Source organism: Alligator sinensis, unplaced genomic scaffold (assembly GCF_000455745.1).
Source record: "Alligator sinensis unplaced genomic scaffold, ASM45574v1 scaffold745_1, whole genome shotgun sequence".
NCBI lineage: Eukaryota > Metazoa > Chordata > Crocodylia > Alligatoridae > Alligator > Alligator sinensis.
Window position 1 is genome coordinate 2,085,723 of NW_005842119.1, and position 20,824 is coordinate 2,106,546.

General features: G+C 41.0%; 1 protein-coding gene across 2 annotated transcripts in view; it reads right to left on the bottom strand.

Moving 5' to 3' along the window:
• The window catches only part of SEL1L3 (SEL1L family member 3), a 53,832-nt gene that overhangs the window by 9,627 nt on the left and 23,381 nt on the right, over positions 1–20,824 (bottom strand). For both annotated transcript variants that reach the window (XM_014520463.2, XM_025205581.1), the window contains exons 11-20: positions 20,482–20,661; positions 18,146–18,265; positions 17,783–17,923; positions 16,866–16,928; positions 13,786–13,962; positions 11,296–11,423; positions 10,031–10,114; positions 6,101–6,191; positions 5,923–6,007; positions 1,733–1,842 (exon numbers count right to left, since the gene is read on the bottom strand). In XM_014520463.2, coding sequence (XP_014375949.2) covers positions 1,733–1,842; positions 5,923–6,007; positions 6,101–6,191; positions 10,031–10,114; positions 11,296–11,423; positions 13,786–13,962; positions 16,866–16,928; positions 17,783–17,923; positions 18,146–18,265; positions 20,482–20,661 — 1,179 coding nt within the window. The remainder of the gene's footprint in view (positions 1–1,732; positions 1,843–5,922; positions 6,008–6,100; positions 6,192–10,030; positions 10,115–11,295; positions 11,424–13,785; positions 13,963–16,865; positions 16,929–17,782; positions 17,924–18,145; positions 18,266–20,481; positions 20,662–20,824) is intronic.

Consider the following 20,824-nt stretch of genomic DNA (forward strand, 5'->3'; position numbering starts at 1 on the left):
TTTTCACTACTAGTTACTACAAGCCTTGGCAACTTGTTCTCAGATCCTCAGTGTGGATCCCAACTCGGGTAGCTCTGCTCAGCTCAAGTAAGAATTTCTCTGCTGTCAGTGGTACTTCCATGCACTGCATGAGGACAGCAGAGTATCACACCTGAGATCTGCTATGAGGAACTGAGAACAGACTACTCAAAAAATGTTCATGGTCTCTTGTCAGCCTAGGTGTCCTGTCATGTGACTGAGGTTGAAGCCTGCCAGTATCTGTAACCAACAGGACAGAAGGGAATGACATAGCTAACTTCACGTCTGGCCATTCTGTGGTAAATTACTGAATGCCTTTGATCATGTGTCCTGGAATATCTTGGCAGTATATGATGATGCATAAACTGAAGTTTTTGTGATTTGTGAATTAATTCCAAAGAAAGTTCTGTTGAATTCAAGGAAAATACCCCTCTATTATTATTAGTAATAATATGTATAGGTACTGCACCAGTATCTAAGGGCTCCTATACATGTGCAGGAAGCCTGCTCTGATGCACTGTAATTCCAGCGCATCAGAGAAAACTCAAATTAATCAAGTCTGCTGGAGCGCGGAAATTAACGTGCTCCAGCAGAGTTCAGTGTCATATGTATCAGCATCCCTGTGCTGAAAAATGGTGGCAGGGTGCTTTAAACTAAAGATTGTTCAACGAGCTCTAATTAAAAGCACCCTGCCACCATTTTTCAGCATAGGGACACTGATACACATGATGCTCCAGGTGCTTTTAATTAGCACGGATCTCGGAGCTGCACTAATTAAAGCGCCTCCCCCCCACGCCTCCCGAAGCACATGTATAAATGCCCAAAGGTTCCCAATCAGGATTGTTATTACGAAACTGGCTGGAGACTTCCTTGCAGCCCCTCAAGGAGAAAAAACAACTTTTTCTCTGGCATATCTGGCAACAGGTTTGATTGGAGAGTTATACAGAGTGCATCTTCCCTACCACAAAAAAGATTAGTACCTTCATCATTAGCTCTTAAAATATCACCATAGACTTGGCATTTGTCTTTCCTTATTGTAAAACAGCAAACCCTACATCTAGGGTTGGCAAGTTTTGGGGTAAACTTGACTTGTAAGATGATGGTGGAGGAAGTGTGAAGGGCCTGATCTTTGTTGTGGCAGCATAGCTCCAGCCTCTTTCCTGGTGTCCGCCCTGAGGTGTACATGCAACCATCAGCAACAAGCCAGGCTGGGGCTCTGCAGACTCAGTGCAGCCACTTGCAGCCTCCTGGCTGCCTGCAGCAGCTGACCTGGGCTCTAGGCAGGCCCCTGTCACCCATCAAGGAGCCTGTGCTGTTTGCAGCAGCCAGCAGGGAGGCTGCAAGCAGCTGCACTAGGTTCTGCAGAACCCTGGCCTGGCTTGTTGCTGGTGGCAGATGCATGTGTGCATCGAGGCAGACAGCAGGGAAGGGGCCAGGGCTGCACTGCCACAACAAGGATCAGGCCACTCACAGCTCTCCATCCCAAGGTGCGCATGCCAGTGAAAATGCCCTCACATAACACATTTTAGTGGATATGCTGGGAGTTGCCTACCCCTGCTCTAGAATTTGACAATAACTTAAAATAAATTAGAATTTCCATTTTACTGGCTGTGAGTAATCAAGCAGAGTAACTGGTTCCTTAGGTACTCATAGTTCATTCCAGCACTTGTGCTTCAAGAATGTTTTTTTTTTTTCTATAACTGCTTTAACATACCTGTGAATCTCCCTCTAGCGCAGCTTGTGCATACATCCACACTGACAACTCAAGATCTTTGGACTGGTTCTGGTATCCATAGTAATAGAAATCTCCCATCTTCAAATACGCTGTGGAAGGTAAGATCAGCAGGCCATTAGTATGTGTATCAAGAGAATTATGCTAACAATATATTTGGAAAATCTAATATATTTTCTATTTAATGCAAACTGAAGTTGTCTCTCCTTGATTAAGACCATGACCAGCTTTCCATTCCAACCTCAGTTTTTGCTAGAGCTCCACCCCCTGAAAACATATTCTGTCTGAAACATCCCATGGTTATTTTTATGCCCAGGGCTGTTTTTCAGATGTCATTTCATAATAGTCTGCCAAGGCATTCTGAAACTATGAGATTAACTAATGAAATATGTTCTACTCTTGCAAAAATCTGCAAAGAAGTTTGTGCAATGTTTTCTGCAATAATAATAGCTTCCACAATAATAATAATAATTTTCAAAATCTTCAGAACCTAGAAACTTCTAATTCTTTTATTTGTTCAGTTTCCCTGAGAACTAGTGCCTAATAATTAGGTTTTGCAGGATTTTATTTTTATTGCTAAATGTCGATAAATGTCAATTTCACCTCACACTCATAGACCGACAAAAAATATTCCCATTGGTAATAATCAAAATTCATAGAAAGGGGATGGAAGAAAAGAAAAATCCAGGGCATGGTAAGGAAATCCAGGACAGGGGGTGCTGTGCATGTATGTGCATATACACACACAGTTGCTACTGCAGGTGGGGGAAGCTTGGACAGCTGTTGCAGGTACTGGGGGCCATTCTGGGTGGGGAGGCTAGTTGGATATCAGCTACTGGTGACAGAGCCTGGAGTGAGGGTCTGCCACTGAGGGCCAAGGCTGTTGGCAGCCAGGAGCCTGGTGCTGCTGGCCGCTCACTCTGCCTAGATCCCAGGCAGGGACTGGGTGCCAAATTCCTGCTGACCCTGGCTCCATGCCCTGCATGCTCAGGGCAGAGCACGTGGGGGTGCTCCTGAGGTCCAGCTACTGCCCGCACACTGCCCAGAGGGGCAGGAGGCTATGGCTGTCAAAGGGCTGGGCCACCCCTCCATTGGTACCCACCAGGTGGGGCTCACCTCCTAAGAGGTTAAGGGGAGCTGCTTCCTGCTCCAGGCGGGGCAACTGCTGCCTCCCAGCACAGTATGAATCTTGGGGAAGTCAGTGGCATTTGACAGCCAGGAATCCCCTGATAAGCCTCCTTCCACAGTACTAAATGAACAGAATTATTTAAAAGCAGGTATTCTTTCTTGATTTATGGATATTTATTTTTTATATTTTGACATGATTTATAAAACTTTTTAACAGTATACTGTCATAACTAAATTGTCTGCCCCCACACTCCTAATTTTGCACAATCCTGAAAATTTTAATTGCTAAAAAATAAAATACATGCTTAAAAATAAAACCTATTTTAGCCATTGAAATAATAAAAAAAAAAAAAAAAAAAAAAAAAAAAAAAAAAAATCAAATTCTGGCAAACCTACTAATAATCTTTTGGGGGAAATCTGAGCCTATTCTAATTACTAGACTTGATCATTTGTACAGACTTCAAGTAATTCTGTTCTATTCAGGTGCTTATTTTGCATCCATAAGCATGGTATCTGGACTCCACCCTGAAGTACAGAGTTGTGCTGTCCTGACAGAGAGAATTTTTTAAGGTAGTTTTTCAAGACTATCCCCAAACTCAGGGAAGCTGCATTGCTAAACTTCTCTGCAGAGGTGAGTGATCATGGGATCTCTCTTGTTTAGCATCTGACAAAGTAGACTGTAGCCTATGAAAGCTCTCTGAACAAGTTAGTCTATAAGGTGCCACTCTGCCCTGCCTTCTGCCTAACTTCAGACTACCATGGCTCACTACCTCCTTCTTTTACCTTCAGTGTTGAAGGAATGGTCTGGCAGAGGATGTCTGGTCCAAGTGTGAGTGAGCAATTCATGATGTGTTATTACGATACCCTGTTCTGAAGAGTTCAGGGTTTATAAAGTCCAATGAACTCAGGCTACAGCATTTATAAGCTCTACCACTCCCAGTTTATAAATTTTTAGTGAGCATGATCCTGAAACTTTGCAGTTAATGGGATTTTAAGCCACTGGCGTCATTCAAGTAGGATCAAAACCTACACTGCATACAAAGGCCCTTTGTTTTTCAAACTTTAGTTTGAAAGATTGAACAGACTGCACTCCTGAGCAGGGGTGAAATCATGGCTCCCCTGACATAAAAAGCATTTTGTCACTGAATTTAGCAGGACCAGGATTTCACCCTATCAGTTTGATAAACTTCAGAAGATTCACTAACATAAAGGTGGCATCAGTGAATCCAATAAGACCTGTCACCCAAATAATACTTACAAGCTCTTGCTTGTAAGCTATTGTAAAAACCTTCAGTTTGTAGACTCCCAGAATCTCTCTGGACTGAGCTGGTTTCAGGCTCCAACAATTCAGTTTTGACTCCAGTATGGTGGTGGTTTCTGTTTCACTTGGATAGCTTTATATCACTTCCTTGTATGCCATCCATAAAAGCCACAAAATTGTGTCTTGGGGAACACACAGCAATTTAATTCATGAATAAGGTTTTCAAAGACATCTAAATAACTTAGAAGTCTTCACTGAGGTCAGACATAAAATTTAAGGCCAGAAAGGACAATTAGATCATTTAGCTTGACTGCCTGTACAGCACAGGTCATTTGTCCAGTAGTATGGTGTTTAATATAGTTATGTTTGATTATAGCATATCTACCAGTAAAACACTAAGTATTCATTTAAAGACCCAAGAGATGGATAATCTGATCCCCCTCACTGTTAAGAAAGGGTACTTTACTATATTAACGATTTTATACTAAATGAAAGAACCTTTGATATTTGGGGTGAAAGTTGGGGAACCCCTAGCTTAGACCCTTGCATGTCTAAGTCATTTTTGAAATTGAGACTTAAGTGCTTTTGGAACTGTTATCCAGGACCTACAAAACAGGTAAGTCCTAGAAAACTGCGTTAAGGTACAATGAATACTGCAGATGCATTTGTTTTGCTATATTTCTACTGGAACATGACGATTCTTAAAAGGAATTTTGAACAGGCAAGAATTTCTCATTGAAAAGTTGAACTACAAAAGGATAATCTACATTTGTCTAGACCCCAGAACCATGAAAGGACAAAGGCAGGCAGCTACAAGTCATGACAGCTACAAAAAGCTGGGCCTCATGCTCCAGTCTTCTTTCTTCTTGAATCTGTTCACTGATATAAATATTTCACTGTAGATATGAAGTTATATTCACTGTAGGTGTTAAGTTATTGAATATTTCACTGTAGATATTAAGTTATTACCTACTGTTATGGATTACGCCCCTGAAGAAGAAGCCCTATTCAGTCTCCCTCTCTCCAAGAACTCCTTGATGCCAACCCTGACATGGCTTCTTGAGGGGCAAGCACCTGACTTTGAGGCCCTGGCTCTTCTCTGTCTCTGGTTTCCCTAGAGATCCATAACCCCCCTACCTCACAGAGCTCCTTCTTTTTCATCAGCTCCCAGAAGGGGGCATGTTTTCTTCTTCAGAGGAGAACATGAGATTGTCGGCTTCCCAAACAGCACAGCCGACTGACTGCTTGTTTCCAAATGAGCAGTCTTTCTTGTGTCACTGCAGGTCCCTCTGTCCTTCCTCAGACTCCACTCTGTCGTCCCTGGGACTGTTCCTTTCTCTCTACTCTGTCTTCCTACTCTCTCTACCCTTTCTTTCCCAGCTCTCTCAGAACAGCACTCGTTCTCCCTCCCGAGCAGTCAACCACACTCTGCAACAGTTACAAAATTATACTGTTAACCCAAGGACTAACACTCACCCTTTCAAATGAAGCATAATGTTATGGGGAACTGGTCAGAGAACAAGCTCTGGCCTGCTGCCGGGCCCAGACTGCCATTTCCTCCTGGGGTGAAAACGGCATTTGATGTCCTACTTATGAAAGTATTTACAGCGACGATTTACATTAAAGCAGACTTGCACTGAGCCCCCCTAAAAGTGTCCCCCCCAGAGCTGCAAGCTAGAAATCAGCCAAATAGCCTCTTTGGTAACACCTTCTCTTTGTTACCAAATATAAAAACTAGATACCTATTACAATCTGAGTTAACAAAAAGATTTAGTATACGTACCAAATGAGGGAGCATTGACTTGAAAAACAGAGAAATTATAGTATCTCCAAACACAATCAGTGGCTAAGTATTTTCTTGCTAGTTCCTGAAAAGAAAAATGAGTTGAACCATTTATATTTGCATGGGTTATTACTATCACTGTTTTAAAGGGGCATTGTATTGTGAGTGTATTACTTACTGGTCTCTCTTCACAGATATGTGCTAAATTTGTCTGTGACACTTCAAAACCAGTCTCGGCTGCTAAAACATAATATAACAGAGCTTCATGCCTAAATTTAGATGACAGAAATAGAAAAAACAAACTGAAATCACAATAATTTTAGTTCTAGTTACAACCTCTAAATAAAATGACATCCATTTGAAAAGCAGAATTTGTGAGCCAGGGCTGGAAAGTTAGAACTAGTTAATACATGCAACAGCTACATCTACTGGCCGTATTCAAAATAACACATCACAATTTGGTCCCTAGTGGTTTCAGCCCCCAAAAATCATGAGATAGGCTTAAAATTATGAAGTATAATAAATAAAAATAAAATAAAATTCGGGATTCTTTTTATCTGCCTTCTGGTTTTAGAGTATCCAGGAATCACTTTTTAAAAGCTTTTTCCTGAACCCCTGAAGGCTAAAGACATCTTTCAGTGAAAGCTGTGATTCTCACATATGCTTAGGACTTCAGTGGCAGTAGCTCAAGTAAATAAATGTCTAATATAACTATAAGAGTTAGCAGCACTGCCTAACAGCTGCTCCCTACAACATTAATCCTCCTGTGTTCCAGATGACGGACTTTCCCTGCTCTACCAGCAGGTTTTTTGTGGATTGCCAGTGGCCCATAGATTAGTTCAAAACCTTCAGTATATGCAATGTTTTTTGGAAAGCAAATCATTGCATTAAGGTCAGGTTCAACAGGTCCAGCAGCAAGCTGTAACAAACACTTTTACTATTGTTAATTATATGTATTACAGTGGCATTATGTTTCCTTCTCATGCACCAACCATTGTGCTAGGAACTGTAAGCACAGAACAAAAAGACAGTTTGACCTGCCCCAGTAAGTTTACAACATAAGACAGGGGACAACAGGTGAAAAAAGAGGTGAGCACAAGTAAACAGAGACCGTTCTGCTCAGTATGATAGGCTGTAGTCATAACTGGGCAGCCTTGCTGGGTTTTTGTAGCCACCCCTTTGCAGCAATATCAGCACTGAAAACTTCCACAAACTGAAATTTCCACCAGCATCAGAATGATCAACACTGATCAGTGCAAGCAGAATGATCAGATATGTACAACATGCACAACTACAACTTATTTGCATCTCAGTTCTAAGCATTTACAGATGACAGTATTGGAGAAACCAGATCTCTGCTGCTAGCTGAAGAGGGGCTGATATTTTAGGACCTTAACCGCATCCCCAGCTATGCACACAGATTAGGATGGATTTCACTGGGGGGTAGCATAGGTGTATCTGAGAAGACAACATAGCCAGGAGAGTGTATTTTATAGAGGCTCCTTTCTAGTCTAGTAAGACCAAAGCAAGGCATTGTTTAAAGTAAATGGTCAGGGTTTAATGCAGTGCAGGGTTTAAAGCATGCCTCATCTCAGCAGACTGTATTTAATCTTCCCTGAAGCCCAAACTAAATTCTGACCGTCTTCAGACCTAAATCTCCTAGGAAAATTTTAGACAAGCAAAAAATTGTTGACTAGAAAACACATGCAAAAGAGGGAATGACACGAAACGTGAGACTTTTGCTGTTGGTTCTTCCACAGATTTTTATGACACTATGCTGATGCAGCATATTTGTTGTTTTCAGTAATATATTTCATAAACTTTCCTGAATTTCCTGAATGACTATGGCTCAGACTGATCTGGATATTTTGAAAATACATGTGCCAAACAAATCCATGTGGACTATGTGTTTATTTTGAAATCATAAATTATGTTTGGGGAAAGGAGAAAGTGTCACAGTTAAACTGCAGGAGTACCATAAATTAGGAGTGCTCAACCTCTGACTCACAGGCCAAATAGAGCCTTGGAATACAGCCTGCAGGGCTCCCCATAGGTCAGAAAATCTGGTGGCGGGGGAGCAGTGGCAGTTGATGCCACTATGCTCCCCGCTGCCAAAATCCCAAGTGCTGTGAGACAGATCAGAGCCAGGCCACATCCTCTTCCTTCTGCTGGGCCAGGTTAGAGCTGGACCATACCTCTCCTGTCACAGGGCTGGGCCATGCCCCCCTGCCCTGTATGGCTACTTCAGAACTGGGTCATGACCCCCCAGAGATGGGCTACATCTCCTCCTTATCCCCTCTTCCCCTCAGAGCCAGGCCATGCCCCCTTTGCCTGTGTGGCTGGAGATGGGGCCCCACTGAGCATGCCCTAGGTGCTGGATTGGTTCACTGGCGAGACCCAGCCCACGGAGGGACTGGGTACTGCTCATTCAGCCCTGTAGACAAAAAGGTTGGAAACTACTGTCATAAAGCCATCTAAAACCATCAGGGCAACATTTGGCTTTTTGACATAAGCTAAACTATTGTGGGATGAAATCATAAGATCTGTATAAGGTCAATGCAATGTAGCATAGAGGCACCCTGCTTCTCAGGTATTTAATGCACTGCAGTCTGTTGCGTAGACATACTTTAGGTCTCATAGCAAGTCAAAGGCTGCTACTTTAAGAAAAAAGATTTACTGTATTTTTTAACATGTTCCCAACAGACTTTCCTTAAACAGGCATTTTGATTAAATTGTGTTTGTTTATTACAGCTTTTGGAGGGTGAAGGGGATTGTAAGATCTTTGCAAAACAGACTTTGGGTGCATCTACACATGTGCTTTACTGTGGAGTTGACTAATTAGCTGCTCAGTAAAGCATCACCATGTATAAATGTGGTGTTATTAAGCTGCAGGAAACTAATTAACTCTGCTGTAGGATAGTATTGCCTGACACAAGTACTATCCTATGGTAGAGCTATTTAGTACACTGCAACGCACATGCAGACAGTAATTGGGGCTGGCTGGGACATGAGATTGCTATAGTGTGGGGGGCTGCCTTCCAGCTAGCCCCACACTGGAGCACCCTTGTGCCCCAGCCAACCCCTCCACAGCACATTGAGCTGGGGAACTCCTCCAGGCTGGCAGGCTGACCCCCAGGCTCCCTGCCAGCTGGGGCTGTGCCACCCTGGCTCAATGTGTTGTGGTCCTGGGTGCATGTGTATATGCTGCATCTGGGAGCAATAAACTCTAGTGTGAACTGCACTGGAGTTTATTCAGGTACATTAATAGCATGTGTAGATGCGCCCATTGTTTTCCTCTGCATTGGTACAATGCCTAGCATAATGGAGTCCAAATTCTGACTGGTCTACAAGCATATCTATAGAGATAGCAATTGTTCATATTGTTTTGTGCACACAAGTTTGACATCAAACAGTCATCTTGTACAAGTACATACAGTCTATTGGGTAGTTAGATATTATATCTCAGCTTATATCTGCATTTCACCTAATTATTCTAGTGCTGATGAATGCCCAACACAGTGTCTGAAGGATACTTGGAGGAAAGCTGACTGGCTTTCCATATAAGACTGAGATGATGCTAGCAGGCTGGGGGAAACCAATAGCGCTGGTTTTGAATCAACATTTGTGACTGTATGAATGAATGTACACGTGTGTATATATGCATGTACACAGTCTGGGGTTTGTACTGGATTCCCATTGCAAGTGTCCCAAACTTAGAGTCCCTTAAAGCAGAGTTTACAAAAGACTGAAATATATAATATAAATAATAACATTTTTTATAACATAGAGATGATCTAAACACATGTGATTGTACTTGGTTTGCACTTCAGTGATAACCAACCTTTCTGTATGGATCTGGTTTGGGGTATATTTATTCTCTTGTGCAGGAGTCTCCATGGGTAAAACCAGGACCCCATTAAAGTTAATGGAAGTTTTGCTATTAACTTCACTGAGGTTATGTTTTCATTCCCTGTGTGTGTGGGTATGGCGAGCAGGTGTTAAATTATTTTGCCATCCTAGTTATATTTTGCCATCCTGGTTAATCTAAACAAATCACATTCATAAAAATGTAAAATGAGTTCGTAAAGAATATATAAAACAAGCTTACCATAATAGATCCAGATAGGCATTGAGAGCTTTTCTGATTACATGACCTAAGTAGCCATTCCTTTCTGCAATATGTTTTGCCCAGCTGTTAAAGACAATAAATGAATACACACTTTAAAACACCATGGCTCAGTGCTGTTTCCCCTCAAGGCGATGAGAGTTTTGTCACTGACTTCACTGGGTGCAGAAACAGCCTTCTTGTCATGAAAGGCACACAATGTTATTTCCACTAGACACTGAATTCTTGATCTGCTATGAATGTTCTTAATGCAATATTTAATTTTTGGCACATTTTTGTATGAAAATGTATACAAAACACCAAAGCAAAACTCCACATCAAATTCCTTTCATTAAGAGGTAGATTGAGAATTTATCTTTATATGGGTATAAGAGGAAGGAAGCCAAATTTATACCAATTCATATAGGTTTTAAGTTTAAAATTGGCCATTAAATCATCTTGCCTAATCTCCTCCATTAAAGAACGCTATAAAATTTCATTCAGTTATACAGGAATTACTTTTGGTTGAATGAGATTATCCTGCTCCATGGATTTCTCACTGATATAAGTGGAAATTCCCTGCACTAATCCAGGATATTTCATAGATTTCATAGACATTAGGGCTGGAAGGGACCCCGGAGGATCATCGAGTCCAGCCCCCTGCTCCAGGGGCAGGAAGTCAGCAGGGATCATAGGATCCCAGCAAGATAAGCATCCAAAATGTGTCTTAAAGGCAGGCATTCAAAGTGGGTGCTTGAACTGCCTCTGGTGGCAGTCTATTCCAAATATATATATTTTTTGGATTACTTTCTATTTTTGGAGAAAAAGATTAAGTTATTGTAAAGGATCCCCAGTGTCTCTTGTCATGGAAAATACAGGTTCCATCTCTCTCTTTTTTTTTTTACTAATTGTGAATTCGCTCTGTAAATTTCTGTACCCTTTGACAAAGAAGCACAAGTGAACTGAATATATATAATTCCAAAAAATCCTCACGTCAAACAAAAGTCTTGCAAGATAGCTGCATCAGATTGACTTTCAGAGATGCTAAACACCTGCAAAATCTAGAGTTATTGCCAGTGCTCAACTCCACTGAAAGCCAAAGCTGAATTACATTGTGGATATTAGTTATTATACAGATAATCAAGCAGACCTAATTTTTCAAAGGAAGAAAATTACTCTATAATAATCCACATTTCTTAGGTTGAAGGCTCAAGATTTTGCCATAATTGAAATGATCTTTTTCCAACCTGAAATGAAATTTCCCTTACATTACAGCTCTTTCAGGATCTCTAGGAAAGTCTTCCATATTTCCTGTGATGTAATACAGAGAGCATCGTAAGGTCCCTTCTATATGACCACCGTGGGCTGCTTTATAGAAGTACTGAGCAGCTCGTGTCTGCAAAAAAACCAAGGGAAAAATAGTAACCTCTTTGGAACATTCTGGGAAATTGCTACATCCATGATGATTCATTTTAAAAAAATGGCAACCTAGCTAATGAAGCAAGTCAGTTTAATCAATTCCCACGTGCACAAAAGAAATCAGTTTCTTTCTTCCACAATCTTCATAGTTTAAGCTGGAAAAGTTCTTTATAGTTGAAATGGCAGTACTGTATTGAATATCAGGTAGAGAAATGTGTAAGCACACATCCAACCCCAGGTACTGTACAGCATGGCTTTGCTGACACTGCCAAAATAGAACCAATAATTCACCACAAGTGAAAAAAGCATTTCTACCCTCTTGTTGTCCAGACCTAGGTCAGGATGAAATGATGCAATGGTAAAAGCATTGTAAGAACAGGCCCACAGCTCCCAAGCCAGAACTGTGGAGGTGAGTGAGACAGTATCCAGTTCTCACCACCAGAAATTTGCTGTTGGAAAGGGAACTGGAGTGAAGTGACAGCGGCACACCACTCCATGAATTTTTCCAGGAACTTCTAATCGGCAACCTCTAAAAGAGTCTTGGGGCCAGATTCTAGTCCACCGATTAGGCACATACGTGGAATTCTGTTCCCCCATGCTCCAGTCCCTGAAAAACTATTAATACAAATGACGTACATGTGGGCGGCATCCTCCTCTTTGTCACTTTTTGTGACTCGGCCTTAAGGGTCAGATGATGATACGTGACAAAAAGTTGATACGTGAATGGATCTTCAGGGTCTCAAGCAGGGTAGATCAGAATTACATTTAGGCATCTAATTCTAATTAGACTTCTAATGGGTGGAGTAGAATCTGGCCTAAAGTGTTTTTGTTGAGGGGCCCTGAACCTTGGAATTTGCTTTTTTATTTGATCCAATCTAACCTGTTATGGTTAACCTTAAAGAGGTCACAGAAGAGCTCCTCTCATTTCCTGGGCTTTTGGTGAATGAAGGACCATAGAGGATTTTTGTGAGGAGCTGCTGTTACACTGAAAATGTATTCTTATGGACAGTCCATTATACACTATGTATTTGCATACCCTCAGTAGTAGAAGTATACTTGACCACCATTTGTGGGGTAGCATCAGCTGCTGTGGGTGGCAAGCAAGCTCACTGGTAGGGGCACTAGACATACTCTTGAACTCAAAGGCCATATTACTCGGTCTCCTTCGAAAACACATGGTGACATTAGGCATGAGGTTTTCTAGCTTTTATCTTAGCATGCCTACCTCTAAATGGCAGGTTTCATCATAAATTTTGCAGCATTTTTAAAAGGGTACCTACAGGAAGCATACCCAAAATATTTAAATCTTCTGTTAGGAATACAACAATTTGTCTTGATAAATCTAAAATGAAATCAATTGGCCCTAGCTTAGAAAGGCAAAAATGGAATATATATGTCAGAAGTATATAGTGCAAGTTCAAACCAAATTCTGAAAGGGAAATTTAAGTTAAGAGCTGGCTTGAAGGAGATTTTTCACCCCAATGACCTGTTTTTACCAAAGCTACAATGTGAGGATAGTGTAACTGCTGAAATATCTTGGTGTAGAATCTGCATTGAGTTGTACTTTATCCCATGAAAAATACCATTGAAGTCAATGACAAAGACCTACTCTAGAATAATCTCCACTTCAAGATTCAAGAAGGTATAAAATCCAACTATTTAAAAAATGTTCCTTTGCTTATTTGTATGACACATTTCATAGAAATGGTGTTTTACTTGTAAATGATTCATACTCTTGAGATGAAAATACATCAGGGGTGCTCAAACCCTGGCCTGCGGGCCAGATCCAGCCCCCAGTACTGTGTCATCTGGTCAGTGGGGTTATTCAAGAGTTTAAAAATTTGTCAGAGTGGCACCACTCCCCTACTGCCAAATTTCCAAACCTGTAGGGAGCCCTACAGGATGGACAGCATGGTTCTGTGCTCTAGACTGGGTGTGCAGTGGAGGGTGGGGGAGGAGCATGAGGCCCAATCTGGGCATGTACTGGCTGATCTAGCCTGTGAACCAGCCCCATGCCACCCACAGGCCCAAAAAATTTAATACCACTGAACTACACAAATCAGAGGAACAAACACATTTGAAGCACGCGCGCACACACACACACACACACACACACACACACACACACACACACACACACACGGTCTCAGGAAGTTTGCATAGTTCCTCTTTCCAAAAGATGTCCCACTGATTTCCCACTGAGTCTGTACAGAATAAAGCACTAGCCACCACAGTTTAGGGTGTCAGAATCCAGTTCTAAGTGAACATAGCATAGTCAAGAGTAAAGCCAAGAGGTGTAAACTAAATCCTGTAAGAAATATCACCACATATTTACTCACTTCATTTCTGCCAGGAACTCCAGGGTAAAGCCCAGCTAAATGTAGAACACCAAGGTTATAGGATGCATCTGAAATTCCCATTTTTTCAGCTTCTAACCAGTATTGGGCTGCTTTTACATAGTTTTGTTTGAAATTATGGTAATACCATCCCAAACCATTTACTGCCTGAGGTAATCCCTGTGGGTGAAAATACAACATTCCTCAGATCACACAGGTTCAGTTGAATTTTGGATCATCTTTTGATGTCAACTTGTTCTCTGTGGTCCAGTGTTTTAGAAAGCTATTCTGTACAGGTCCTTGAAAGTTCCCCCAAACTGTCACTCAGGGTTTTGTAAAGTCTTATGCATGTTCCTACTGGAACCCTGTTTTCCCATCTTTTCTTCCATGAGGCCTTGTATGGAAATCAAGTCTCTTCCTGCCAATGCAAAGTAAAAGACATTTCCTTCAGAACCATGGTGGATATTAAAGGAAGGTTCTGCTCTGGAAGCGAGCATGATGACTTGCTGTGCTATGGCTCTGCTTACTATGTGCATTCAGGTTTATATCCATTTGCAACAAATTTCTACTGTTTTCTCTTTGCTCTACCTACAAATCTAACACAGCTGTAAGAGAAAGGGTCTATTCCTGTGCATTATTAGTGCAACTACATAGTATTTACTGAGTTTGCACATGGGTCACTGAAGGTATCCCCTACAGAACACCAGGATGTAACTCTCAAATCTCAAGCTGAATTGGCAGGACTACCAATCAGAACAATATTTTCACTTGTGAATTACTACATTTGGTCTAGAAATAAATGGGAGACAAAAACATGGAAGTTCACAATGCTATTTTTACTGACCAGAGACGTGATTTGATTGGCCAGTGCAATGCACACCATTTTTAGGAAACACTAAGTATGCCCTCCCACAGCAACTCAGATCTTTTTTAGGGCAGTGTCATATACGGTCATTAGGCCTTGTCTTTGCCTCAGTAATTAGGCAGTAAGAAAGGATATTTTTTTCTGTGGCAATTTTTTTAATGTCAGCATTGTTTGATTATTTCCTTGCTTAATCTGTTAAATTGTATGATGGCCATGTCTACATCAGCAGTTCAATTACTACGCCAACAAACCCGGTTTGATATACTATTTCCTCTTGGGTTTTGAAGGGGCCATGCCAAAAGCAGTCATATATGAAGGGTAACTGAGGTCTAAGAAGCTCAGTTCATAAACTCACACCTTTTATTTGTTACTATAAACTTTTATCTAAAGGCTGCTGTGCTACAGTCTGTTCACATCATTTCTATCTATAACAGGAAATTTAGACTGTGTAGGATATTTCAAAGGCCCTCTAGGGAAGGATTATTTACCTTTCAAATTTCAACCCAAACCTGACAATTTACTGAACAGAAGATTAACTATTCATCAATGATCTTTCTTTACAGAGCTATAGATCTCTTTATAGAAACAGTGTACTAGAACATATGGTTTAATCACTGACTACAATCAACAGTAAGAGAGTTATCTTCAGGTTAGAAATGGTCAGGAATTTGCTTCTGTATGTAGCTTGCCAGGACACAAGTTAGCAGGTATTACACTTTGCTGTGAAAGTCAGTCTGTTGACTCAGGATTTTCCTGAGCAGGGATTTGAACACAGGGGGCATGTCTACATGTGCTATTACTGTGCATTAATAAGCTGCAGAGCTTATTGCTCCAGAATGTATTGCTCCCAGGAGTGCCATTTGAACATGTGCCTGGGAGCAATTAACTCTGGAGCAATAAGCTCTGCAGTTTATTCATGCACAGCACCTGGAGCCGGGTCAGAGCAGCCCCAGCTGGCAGGGGTCCCAGGGGTCAGCCTGCCAGGCTAGGGCTGCTCTCCTGGCTCAAGTATTTACAAGTACTATTCTAAACCGGAATAAATTAGTTTACTCCAGCCTAATAGGGGTGCACATGTAGAGGCAGAGATGTTTACTGAACACCTAATTAGTCTACTGGGCAATAAACGTCTCATATAGATGCACCCTGGGAATCTTGTGTTTTAAAGCAAAGAGAAATAGTGCTTTGAGCTTTTTTATTTCTCCCTCTGGTGTTTAGTAATTGAGGATCTACTTGCTAGCTAAGGTCAGAAACAAACTGAGAGTGGTTTGAATAGTTTGTTTTACAGCTATAAATGTACCCGATGCCTGAGCATTACAAATGAGGGCAAAAGTACATGCGTTTTTCATTATGGGCCATATTATGGCATAGCCTCTCTGAGTGTTCTGGGCTGTAAAAGGGAGAGAGAACCCCTGACCTTGTGTGACTAGCCTTGAGTTCTGGGGTTCAGGCATAGCGGAATAAGCAGCTCTGTGCATCCATTACTTCTCTATTCTATAGGAGAATGAAAAGTAAGAAGCAGAGATCTTTTTTCAGCTACCTGACTCAGCTAGTGGAGCAGAGCTGGCACAAGAGGCAATAACCTGCACACAGAGAGAGCTTGTACAATCCTCAAGTGTGATAGGGTTCCTGCCTTGGAGCCACCCTTTGGTTCCTTTGATGCTTTTGAGATGATTAGCTAAAAGTTACCCCTTTTAAAGTACAGGCTGCAAAACCTGGTCTGATTCTTAACCCCTCCTTACATTCTCTTTTACACTTCCAATTAACAAGCTCTTATTCAGTGTAATGAAATCTCTTGGTCTGATTTCTTGCAAGCGATAGTCATTTCTTTCTCCAATTGGATTCTGGTAGATGAGTGTGTACCAGTATCTTCAATTATCAGGCCAGCTAAGTAATCCTAATGATAACACAAAGGGGAAGCTAAAATACCTGAGTTCTAATCCTGGATCAGTCACTACATGGTTTTGTATAAGGCACTTAACTTTCTACTCCAAATTTAGCTTTGGTGAAAGCAGAAAAAATTCAATTAACTTCAATGGAATTACTGCTTACTCCAGAATCATATTTGATCTTATACACCTCACTTCCCCCTCTGTATAACAATGCTTTCCTAACTCATACTGGAGAGAAGCAACTATACAGCATTATGGTTAATTATTATAATAATACTTCAAACTTACAACACTGCACCAATAGACTATTTTTATGATGTGTGTTTTACCTTGGCTGCTGCTTTTTTCATCAGTTCTAAAGCAAGTTTTGTGTTCTTTTTCACGCCTTGGCCCTAAATGATAAACATAATTAAATAATATGAAACATGATTAAATAATTAAAGGATCTACAATATACACTGTTGAAAATTTACACCTACAAATTCAAAAAGCAGTTTTAAGGCTTAGATGCTATAGCTTACAAATCATTTTTCAACCTTATAAAAGCAAAGTAAAAGCTGTGTTTATGTCTTCCTAATTTAATATCCTATATTAAGAGAAGCTTAATAACTCACTCATGAAATACCTTTTGTGCTTGGGCGGTTGAATTATAATGGCAATTTTGCATGGCTGTCTTAATGTGATACAGCGCAATACAGAACTTTTCTTTTATTAAAATATCAGATTGGGTAAAAGGAATGTCCTTGGGATTTACTATTTGTCAGGTGTGTTACTGCTATTCTTCCATTGCTATAAACTCCTTTGCAAGTTCCCTTGAAACCTAGAACTTTCTTTGTGCACAGGCACATAACCTATCTCAAGGAATAAAGTTTGGGTCTGTTTCATATCCATAACTACAGTACTACCCTTGCTCATGAAAAAATCTTTTTTGTCAGTGAAGTCTCAACTGCACAATGGTGCAATTTATTGCATGGGTATGATGGCATTAAAATGTCACAACAGGACAATTAAGTTCGGGTTGGGTATTTGACTGGTCAAATGAAGTTGGGTCAATTGACTGGTCAAATATTGGTCAAAAATTGTAAAAAGTTCCCAATAGGTCCAAATAATACAAGAGTATCATCATACTATGTGTGCATAATATATTAATACAGAAAACATACAAACTTCTCTCAATAATCTAAACTCTGAAACACATTGATCCAATTCTACCAGTTCCAAAATTAAAATATGAAGCAGGACCTACCTTGAACAACACAATGGCATAATCATATATTAATACTGGGTCCTCAGTTTCCAGGGCACCTTTTTGATACCACTCTATTGCTGCTTTGGGATTTTTTGCCACTCCTTGCTGGCCCCAGAAAAGCATCTGTGCCATTCTTTGCTAAAACAAAACAACACAACCACCAACTTAATTCACATTAACCGTAAATGTAGTACAAGGGAAGGTATTCAGAATTGCACAGGCATTAGAGGTGTCAGGAAGGGAGTGAAAGGTCTGAGTTTGAGACACAAAGGTGAAAGCATTACCAATAAGTTTATAATTTATTTTTAATCACAAAGAGAAGCAAAACAGGAATTCTATGTGCTGTGCTTCAGCCCATACCTGTGCCACTGCATTTCCCCTTACTGCTTCATATTTTAACCACATGAAGATATCACCGGTTTCTTTGGTTTGAGATTTTAGTAGTTCATCATCTGTTAGCCTAACAGCTTCTACAAGTGCCTGAAAAGAGGGTGAAAAAAGACACAAACAGCAAATTGATCAACATGCTCTCCGAGTGAATACAGTACATGTTTCCTGTTTATGTTGAACATTCTGACAGTCTCTTTATTGGCCAGTTCATTAGGAAACCTCTTTAGCCATTTTAAAACCATTTGCCATTTCTTCATGGCACTGTCAGGCAGACTGCCATAGATGCCACTGCCCTATGTTTACTAGATGTATTTTTTTTTAAACTCTCTTCTATTGCTACTTTCTGGGTGTGTCTACATGAAATGTTTACTGCAGAGTAGACTAATTAGCTCTACAGTAAATGTTTTGCATCTACATGTGAGGCCCTATTAGACCACAGGAAACTAATTAACACTGCAGCAGGGTAGTACGTGTAAATCCTGTCCTTGTACTTGTAAAGTACTAGCCTGCTGTGGAGTTTTTTACTCCACAGCACTGCACGTGTAAATGTTGATGTGACTAGCTGAGGCACAAGGGTGCTTTAGTGCAAGGGCTGCCTGCCAGCTTGCCCTGTGCTGGAGTACTCTCGTGCCCCAGCCAGCGCCTCCACAGCATGTTGAGCCAGGTTGGAGCAGCCCCAGGCTGGCAAGGCTCACTCCCCAGGCTCCCTGCCAGTCAGGGCTGCTCTGATCTGGCTCAATCTGTTGTGGACCTAGGCGCACACGTAAATGCAGCACCTGGAAGCAGTAAACTCTGGCACAATAAGCGCAGGAGTTTATTGCTTTGCCTTAATGGCACATGTAGACATGCCCCTTGTGTAGTTCCCATGGTGGTAGCGGAAGTAGAAGCATTAGTGCAGATGATGGACTGACTGCTGCTGGAATTTTAATGACTCAACTGTCCAGACCTTCTCTGTATGGATTAAAAAGATATGGTTAAAGTTTTAAAGTTCTCTCCTTTGTTAATATATAGATAACTGTAAAGAAGAGACACTACAGAAATAAAAACTAGTAGAGATGCCTGCAGACACACAAGACATCAAACCAAGATGAGTTTCTTTCAAACAATCAAGCAATACATAATATGCCAGGAGTGGAATTCACAGACCCAAGTTATATGAGAGGCAAGGATTTTTGGGGGTGATATTTTTACTGGATCACTTGTGTGGTTCCCTATGCAGTGAACAGGCAGAGTCAGGTGCCTAGAAAGGAACTCACAGCACCCACTGTGCTAAGTGGGGTGACACAAGCTAGCCAATAGGAAACTCCAAGTGTTTCTTAAAACCTGCTTTTCTTTAGGACTTGGACTCTCCCCTGTAGGCACAGCTGCAAGAGAGATTCACTACCTGAACCTAATTCCTGGCATCTAAGTTGTTCCTTGGAATATGGGTGACTAGCTGGCTCTTTTTTCTTTTAGAAATTGGCCCACATGAGAGAGAGAGAGAGATTGGGCCAGGGGAGCCAGACATGTGAGAGAGAGCTCTGTTCCAGTTAGAGTGAGGATGAGCTGACTGGCAACCTAATGATGAGCAGGGTGGGGCAAGGTACTGAAAGCCAAACTCTAGGTATCCAAAGGCAGCCTCTCAAATCTTTTTTTGACATCAAGAAATGGCAGGCGAAAGAGAAGGAGAGATGAGGGAAACCAGAGTAGGAGAATGGGCATAGGGCCCTAGGAAGCACTGCAGCCATCCCTGGAGAAAAAGCCCATTACGGTTACAAGATCTGTCTCCTCAGTGGACTTAGGCTCATGGAGACCTATTTTGTGACTCTCAAAGCAGTTTAGGCAGGAGGTAGGAATCAGATGCTCACTCTGCCAAGGTGGTGGCATCTCTGGGCATACACAGGAGCATAATTTTTGGCATGTAAATAAATTTACTGGTGAAAAGTCTGGCATCTATAGTCACTCAGGCACCCAAGGTGAGTTGTGGATTGCTCCATTGGGCATTGCTGCTTAAATTTTGTCAAAGTTGCATTTTAGGTTCTTACAATTTTTTTTGCATCTGGCCCTTAATTTTTCTGTAACTTGGTTTTCCCCTTCTGTGAAATGAGATAGTAATATCTATGTTGTGGAGAGTTGTGAGCACTAATTAGAGTGTTTGTAAAATACCCAGGTGATAAAAAGTTGTTTAAATGACTGATTTAACATATATGGTTTCAGCATATTGTTTCAGCCACCTTTAATTATGAATATTAAATAATGAATATTATTAAAGCATTAAAAACTACTAACATGGAAAATAAATGCAAATACATCTAAAATCTTTTTACCTGATCTTCTTTTATAGTGTGTTGATCAAGAGAAGTCTTTAGTGCAATATTGCTGTAGTAAGCATATGATAGCTCAAAGTCCAGTGGATAGTTATTAATGCCTTGGTAATGTTTATATCCAAGATTCAACCCTGCAAGTCTGTCATTCCCCTGAGCACCAACCAAACTATACAGCAGCCCCTGCCAAAAAAATCAGCAAGGGTAAGCAACAGAGAATTAATAAGACATATGACAAGTTCACCAGCTACAAACCACTTTGTCTTACAGAATATACACAGTTGGAATAGTGCATCCATCATGCTGGCTGATGCAGGAGTTACACCTTATAGAATGTATAAGCAAA